This window comes from Pavona decussata, unplaced genomic scaffold, assembly GCF_977016875.1.
Source record: "Pavona decussata unplaced genomic scaffold, jaPavDecu1.1 SCAFFOLD_92, whole genome shotgun sequence".
Lineage (NCBI taxonomy): Eukaryota > Metazoa > Cnidaria > Anthozoa > Scleractinia > Agariciidae > Pavona > Pavona decussata.
The window spans coordinates 2,640,001-2,648,869 of NW_028145509.1; the positions used below are offsets into that span (position 1 = coordinate 2,640,001).

At 38.3% G+C, this 8,869-nt stretch overlaps 1 protein-coding gene across 1 annotated transcript in view; it reads left to right on the forward strand.

Annotated features, from left to right (window-relative positions):
- Nucleotides 1-1,953, forward strand: part of LOC146473860 (retinoschisin-like) — a 25,602-nt gene extending 23,649 nt beyond the window's left edge. The window contains exon 6 of the mRNA XM_085117910.1: nt 1,783-1,953. Coding sequence (XP_084974036.1) covers nt 1,783-1,796 — 14 coding nt within the window. The 3' untranslated portion in view covers nt 1,797-1,953. The remainder of the gene's footprint in view (nt 1-1,782) is intronic.
- The last annotated feature ends 6,916 nt before the right edge of the window (nt 1,954-8,869 follow it).

The window sequence follows — 8,869 nt, forward strand, 5'->3', positions numbered from 1 at the left end:
CAACGAGTGTTCTGGCTTCCGCGCTCAATTTTGCTCACCTCGCAGCGAGTTTATTTACGACATAATCGAGATCTCGCATGCGCTAAAATAAATGGAAAATTTCATCTTTCTTTCTGTGGTTTAACTTGTGAACAAAATTCCCGCAAAATAAAGCAGTGTTTGTATTCTCTGGATTTGAACGTTCACTTTGAAATATGCGCATATTCGCGATTTTGCGAAACAAAAAAGACCAAAAGGAAAAAACAATAGCGTGCTGCATTCATTGTTTAGTTTGCCAACTACAAAATATTAATGAGCTTCGTCTTGCATTCTTGGCAACCAATGGCTGAAGCGCTTTCATAGAGTCTCTGAATGATTGCGCGTAATATGACAGATCTACGAACTTTGTTGAACTGGAAGTAAATGTCCCGAGAGCAATAGGCATTCTGCGCGATGAAAAGCGCCCAGAGGCCTGCAAACTCAATATTAGCGACGTGTACTTAACTGAATTACCCACTCTCACGTAAAGGCGCACAACCCAACAAGCTGCATAATATCAATAAGGAGATAATAGGCTAACAAAGTGCGTCAGGCTTTTTCCATAATTTATTCCTATTGGTTTGTGAGAAAACCCATCCTGAAGTTGGACAATGGAAAATTTCTTTACTCGCGTCAGAAGTTAACACGCCACGGGAAAACTATTTTGGATTTCGAATAAGCCCGAGACACCTTGATGCATTAATATCTCATGACCATTTTGACCAAATTTCGTTGAAATCTGGCAAATCTACATACCGTATTAATTCATTTGAAAATAAAGAATACACGCAAAAACAAAAGCCGTGTTTTGGGCCTTGAAACATTTTCAGAGTTCTCGCACATCATTAAAATACTTGCCAACATGCTTATGCCGCCAGCAAATCATACACAAAGAAGCATTCCCTGCGGAGTTCTACTACACAAAAAAATAATTTAAATTCGCGCAAAAGCATTCAGCGTCTAATACTGCAATAGGCCTTATCACGGTTTTTGACGCCATTTTGACGAGTAGGCAAACAGGCTTGAAATAACGGTGTTTGTATGAAAATCCGATGTCAAATAATTTTCATAATTTTTCAAAAAAAATTGGAGGGATGTAGCTGTGATAGAAAGCTTCCAGTCGTGTTTTGAGCTTTCCATACATTTCTCTGTATTATTTTCCCGCGAACTATTTTTAGTAGCAGTTCACGGCTGGTTCGCTTTACAGACAAATGTATGGAAAGTTTAAAACACGACCGGACCCTCTCTGGCACAGCTACATCCCTCCAATTGTTTTTCCCTAAAATCCTTTTCCTAGTGCTAAAAGTTTCCAATTCATGAATTTTTCAGAAGCGATGTTTTATGAAAGTAATTTGACATCGGATTTCAATACAAACACTGTTATTTCAAGCATGTTTGCCTACTCGTCAAAATGGCGTCGAAAACCGTGATAAGGCCTATTATAAAGCGTTATCGTAATGGTGCGAGCCACCGGCTAAATCAATACGTAGTAAAGATATGGCACAGTTAACTCACCCAAGAATTTTTTTTAAAGTTGATTTATCCAGGAAGTTTAATCTAATGATTGCGTGCGTGTTTTCCGATAAGGTAAACATTACTTGTGTATTAACTTATCATTGGAAAACCATGATGAAATTAAGGCATATTTCTAGACAGTAAAGCCCGTTCATATTTTGCTTTAGTTTAGTTCTTGTGGCTGAGAATCAGATTAAATACAATGATATTATCATTGGGTCAGGATCACTCTTCACGTTTTATTCTCAGAAATTCCACATTAACGGAGACGGCCACACAGTTGACCAACACGAGTTACCAAATCCCGTCTCTGCAAGATACATTCGTTTTCACCCAGTGACGCAGAATGGTTGGAACTGCCTTAGAGTAGAATTGTACGGCACGCCCGTTTAAATTTAAACTTGATTTGCAGCATTTACATGCATATTAGTAGATACCGGTAATTAATGCCTCATCACAGGAAAATTAAAACTGCCTTAGAGTAGAAGTGTATGGCACGCCCGTTTAAATTTAAACTTGATTTACATGTATAATTAGCAGATACCGGTAATAAATGCCTCGTCGCCACCTTTGTTGTCTGTTATCTTAAGGTTTTGTGTAATTGCTATTCGTTTTAAAAGGAAGGACGTTTATAACACCTATCACTAGAAAAAATTCAAGTTCTAGATATTTTAGATTTCTTTTAGCGATTATATAACAATAAATTGGTAACGTGCCAATTGAGGTGCTACGGATTTGATTAGAAAGACGAGTTAACGTTCACTTTTTGTCACGAAAACCTTTCCGCTGAAAGTTTACCAAGGCCATGGAGGTGCCTTTCGTCCTCACTTTGCAGTATTTGGGAGCTATCATTAATTTTGCCCAGTTTTTAAAATGTCTCGGTGAAATTCCAGTCTAAATTCTAACGGATCCGCTTATTTGCTGCCGTTAAGCACAAACCATTTTTCTTCTTTTGGTTGTCCTCTAGTCAAGCACTAAGTTACTAGTTTTAGAACGAATGTTATCATAACCAAAGGAAAACTTGCATGTACCGAAAAACTAACTTGGATGAAAAAAAATTCTGCTAAATAAAGTTTACCGTAATCCGGGGCTTAAATTGCATGTGTGACTTTATTAAAGCTTGCATAAGAGGTACCCCGCAACTCCTATAACAGCCCACAATATTAATCGGCTGAAAAAACAATTTATAAAGAAAATTAAAAGTAACGCTGTTCGACGTTTCGATGTTTTAAACATCATTATCAATAATAATGTTTGAAACATCGAAACGTCGAAAAGCGTTACTTTTAATTTTCCTTATAAAATGCTTTAACAAACAACTGACCATCCGAAAAAAACAATAGCTGGACAAAGAAACAATGGACTCTAGCTATCAAACAATAGAGCTGGTTTATTAACAGGTCCAACGAAATTAGCGAAAGGGTCTATTTACACCATTGAAGGACAGTTAGGCTATCTTGTGACTCGAATACGAATTTGTTTACGAGAAAAAAATGTTCCCAAGTCAAGCAGACTGTGAAATGCTAATAACATCCGATTGACGATAGGAAGCCATATTATCAAGATAGATTTAAGCAACAGAGGACTTTTTCCGTGTTTACATAGCCTCATCTAAACACGAGGGGGGTTGGGAGAATTCGAGACAGTTATGCAAACCCGAGACGCAGTCGAGGGTTTGCGTAACTTTCGAGAATTCTCCCAACTCCCCGAGTGTTTAGATGAGGCTATGTAAACACGGGAAAAAAGTCCTCTATTGCTTTTATAAAATATTTCTAAAAAAAAAAATTCGACAAATGAAGGGAAATTTTGTTTATTTATTTCTTGATTGAAATAGATGTTCTCAGTACACGCTTTGGACAATCGTTTTTGCTACTAGCTAATGAAAACGCGCAACTGACAACACATGAACCAATCAAAATTTGCGTTATAAAAGTCAAAATCATGTTGAAATTTGTGGCAAGCATCAGCGAGCCCCGTGTGGATGACGGCGATTTCAGCTTTGAATTCTCGTAAATTTTACAGAAAAATACCGAACATTCGGTGAATACTAGAAGAAATGTTCAAAATAAACGATTCTGTAAGGAAAGAACTTCAAGATGACTAGTTTATTTAAGCTGAAAATGAATGTCACTGTGCATGGTCGCTCCTGAAAGTTACGTGAACTTGCCCGACGTGGCAGCTTGAGATGGCCGAGAAGTCGAGTCGCTCATCGTGTCTTATGAAGTTTTGCTGTTTAGGAATCATAGCACTAGCAGCGGATCCAGACTGTGAAGTTCTTGCAGGTAATAGTAATCGTAGCAGTAGATTATTACGCTGAGAAAGTCTCGGAGAAAATACATTTTATACAAATTTGACAGCCAAAACACGGCAACGGGCCGTACAAAGTTTGATTTGAAACATTTATAGTCTGTAGCATATAGTTTTGTGTTCGTTTTCATGTACATTATTTGAATAAAGAATGTCTTTTACGGAATTTTATTGTGGTACTCAGATGCAAAAATTACCTTGGAAAATGTTTACCGCGTATTTGTTGCTTATTTTGTCGCCTTCACTTGAGCTCCCTCGACGAGGTCGTCTAGAGAGGCAGGCAAAGCGCTGTGGTTCTTCTTTCTTTTGCTTTTTTTCCCTCGGGTTCAGAGGGGAGGATATAGGCACACCCCGATCAAAATTTTGGGAAAATTTTTCACCATTTGTACTTGAAATTACTTTTCGAGTCTTGCGAAAGCTTTGAAATGTTTTCAAATTGTGCCTGGAGACACAGAAAGCATGACGTCACAACCATGTTTACATACCCTCATCTAAACACAACTATCGACCAATGAGAGTGCGCGTACTATCTCAAATATTTTATTATGAGTAATCTATGCAAACAATAAAGACCTCACTTGACAGACTACTTGCCAGATCCGTATTTTAAACCAGACACTAAAATTACTCGATATATATTCTACCCAAAGCCGAGAAAATGCACTCGCTATTAACAAACATATATTTGCGCATCACTTACATCCGACAACAACTTGATTTGATCGCTTAGTGTTCATTGCCTTTGATGTTACCATGACAGATATTTTTTGACAGGCAGTTTTAGGTCGTATAAGTGTTTCTTTATTTGTTCTTACCACACCATGTGATGACATCACTTCCCGTTACGGAGTTCAAAGGAAACATCTTTGGACGTACTATTTGTACTGTCATTGTCGTTTTCTAGCTCTTGTTATTTTTGCTTTGTCGTCAACCTCACATAAAAGGACGCCTGAAACCTTGTTACTTACCTTAGTCTTGTTTTATGTCGAAAACGACTAGAGGCCGTAAATTTAAGTCAAAAAATGAATTCCCAGGTTATTAATATACTCCTTCTTTGTCAACCAACTACATTCTTAGGCTCGGCCTTTACCTCCAGCGTTCCAGCTTTTCAAGTGAAAGAATGAAATGACCTGTTTCAACTTTTTCCGAGTAAAAGACTTGCCCATCGAATGAATACGTGCTCAGATTTAAGTTCTCTATCTAAACGTCATTTTACTCATATTTGTAACTTGTGTTACTGGAACCACTACTGGGATGAAAACTTGAGTTAGGCTCCAGTTCTCTAACACGTAATATTGCAATGTTCGAAATCGAACGATCTCTCATGGCGCTTCCTCTTAAACCATACCTCCTTGGCCTTTTCCATCGCAATCGTCCAAGGCAACCTTGTTTAATTTCCTTTCGATAGTTTTGAGTAAACAGAAAACAAATAACTGGGTTGCATGCACAGTTAACATGACGCAAGAAAATTCTGAGAAAATGCACCTTACAAGATGTAAAAACCCTCCAAAGTTCTTCAAGGGCCATCACAATAAAATATAGCAACCAACCAAGCAGAAATGCTGTGGTAACCGCAAGTATCATCAGTGTGACTTTCTTGTTTGTGGCTAAGGCGCGATTCCTTGTGGCATTGCCAATCAAGGCCTCTCTACGCTTTAGAGATATCAGTATCGCTGTGTACAGTGTTATTATGCATAAAAGAGGTAGACCATAGAACGCGATGAACATAAATGCGTGGTAAAACGTTCTGGCTTCTTCTGTCGGAAAGCTGAGGTAGTGAAGCCAAACGCAACCAAGTTCACCTGGGACAAAAATTATTGTTTTTACGGCATAGAACATTGGAGATCGAGCAGCCAGCGAGACAAGCCAAGTGCAAGATAACAAGCCCGTGGAAAGTCTTTTTGATATCACTACTCGTAATGGCAACAATACCGCAAAGAACCTTTGAAGGCTATGATAACCACGGTTAGGATGGATACGCAGATTGAAATTTCCTGGGACAAAGACACGATTTTGCAGAGTATGAGTCCAGAGGTACAGGCCATTAGCCATTCCAATCCAACAATTATTCGTGCGAGCATCTCTCTCTCTCTCTCTCTCTCTCTCTCTCTCTCTCTCTCTCTCTCTCTCTCTCTCTCTCTCTCTCTCTCTCTCTCTCTCTCTCTCTCTCTCTCTCTCTCTCTCTCTCTCTCTCTCTCTCTCTCTCTCTCTCTCTTAACTGTTTAACTTACTTTAGAACGAGGTTGTAGGAAGGTTTTAGGACGTTTCCACTAATCATAATCGTGTTGGCATGATAGGTGCCCTTCCTTGGAGTACTAAGAAGACTCGGACGCTTTCCCGTTGTGAATAAATACAGCTGCAAAGTCAATGAGATGCATAGAAAAGAAAGATATAATAAAGGGATAATTGGAGCTGGTAAATGTCGCTTAGGACTCTCTTAATGATTTCGCTAAATTAAGGTGGCTGAACACAGTTTGCGCGCGCTTTACAGATTCTGTAAGTGATGCTATTAAGCGCGCGCTAGGGTTATGGTACGCAAATACGACGGTCGATAAAGTGAACCCTCAATTTCACATGAAATGGATAATAAAGTTAAGTTTTGATCCTAAATAACTAAGTTTCTTGTGTCTGGACTCTTTTTCTTTTCTTTTCGAGCAAAAAAAAAAAAACATTCTCCAAGACCTTTCGCATGCTTTTCATCTTTGCCATGAAACCCAAATAAAACAACGCATGCGCATTTGACCAAAAAATTGCGACTGGTTGTTTTCGTGGAAATGAACTGTTTTCCAAGGAGCCGCTCATTAGAATTCCCTGAAATTTGGCATGAAAATAGTTCCCTAAAAGCGTAACTCACCTACAAAGAGAAACCTAAATCTTACAGAGGGCATCTTCACAAAACATTAAAATGCAAAATCAATATTTACAGGAGATCTCTCTGTTAAAATTACATGAAAATAATGCAACTGTGTCAGTGTTTTGTGAGTTGTTCTGGATACAAAAAATAGAAAAAATCTAATGGGTACATTTTCTAAAATAAAGGAAACCTACTATTTATGAACGTTTAATAGTTCGCTGCGTTGCCATGGAAACGATACTTAGCTCAACAAGACGTACGAAAATACATTCTTAGTTGGTCTTACACCATACCAATTTTGGGCGTCCAGAAATACATAGTTTCCAAATAACGTCTTCTAACATCTGTACACTAAAAAAACTGTATTCGGCCACCTGAACTCCCATTGTATTTGAATATGAACATAGAACCCCAAGGGAATGAAAAATGAAAATGGGCGTTAACTAAAAAAAATGGACATTACATGATTTAGGACAAATAGTTTCCTTCGGTTATATTTGAAATTTATATTTATTAAAAAATCTGAAGATTGAGAAAAATGGATGTCGCTTTGGGTATAATTTACAAATACAAAAGTACACGCCTGCAGATTAGGTGTTCCAATATGCTGTCATTCTAAGCAAGCTTTTGATCAAACATTTTCATCAACACCAAGTTGTCAAGTCAAAGCGCGGTCAAAACTGCCAATTCGAGATTTAAAGTGCCCCTAACCCTTCAATTTGTTTTCTTTTGGTAGATTTCCATGTCTTTCAAGAACTCATTTTCGAAAAAAATTTTGAGAAATATTGAATCCTTTTTTTTACGAGCGCTAGAAGTGAAGGCAGTCTTGTCGATATTTTCACCTATCGTTCGCATTAGTCCCCCACTCGGCCAAAGATGGAGCGTGACGTAAGAAAAGGACAACCTTTCAAAAATATCCGAAGATTCGCGGTAACTGCAGTCTTGTCGATATTTTCACCTATCGTTCGCATTAGTCCCCCACTCGGCCAAAGATGGAGCGTGACGTAAGAAAAGGACAACCTTTCAAAAATATCCGAAGATTCGCGGTAATGCTTCAATTGTAAACAGAGAAAATGGTTGAAAAATGTGTGGTTTTTGGATGCAGCAACTCTCGAAATGTAGAAAATGGAATCAGCATGCATAAGATTCCTTCTGAATCCTTCTGGTGTCCTTTTGTTACGTCACAGCTAAGAAAGTGTCAAATATCGGACGCTTCTCATTGGCTCGTTCTTAATGAGCCCACGAGACAAAAATTTGCCCAGCGGGGCTTAAAGCGCGCAAAAATTTAAAAATTTCAGTAACTTTTAGCGCCCGTAAAAAAAAAGGATTCAATATTTCTAAAAAACATTTTCGAAATTGAGTTCTTCACAGATATGGAAATCTACCAAAAGAACACAAATTGAAGGGTTAGGGGCACTTTAAGCTGTTTTGAATCGTCCAATGCCACCACAACAAATTGAGCAAATAAACACGTACGTGTCCTTGCGTATAGTGGGCGATGGGGGGATATTCCAAGAAGAAATAAAAGACAAGACACATCAGATCAGGCATGGGCCTCATGCATCTTTTTCTACCACACAGGAAAAAACAAACAAACAAGGAATTAACTTTGACTCCTTTCGAAAATATTGCTTTACCCAGGTCCTAGACCTGGAAACAATTAAATTAAACTTTTACACTCGTCGTAGTTTACAAACTGGACCTTGATTTAATTAATTATTCTCGCACACAAGTAGCTCTTCCACACCAGATTCACGTTCAAATCAAAGAGTTTAGCATTTGAGATAAAAAATAAATTTCACTGTTTCAATAAAATACTTTACTCTTCTGTTTGGCGGCTGCTTATTATTCTGCACTCTAGCTGTCGAGTCTTTGATCAGAAACCCCCCAAAAAGCTAATGAACTACATTTTTGTCTGGTGCTATCGATCGTGACATTGTGCGGGGCTTTAAGAGAGTGGAAGGATCGAGTAAGAACCGCTATCCTTTAAAAAAAAGCCAACACACCTGCAAAAAGAATAAACAAAAACCTCAGTGAAATTTCCCCACGTTAACGTTGGAGCTCTACGAATGTTTACTTCATCTTTGTAATGTTTGGGCTAACGTCACGTTGTTTGAGCTTCGCAGCTAGACAGTTGTGTAATAACAAATCGTAAGGATTTGGATGGGTGGAGGA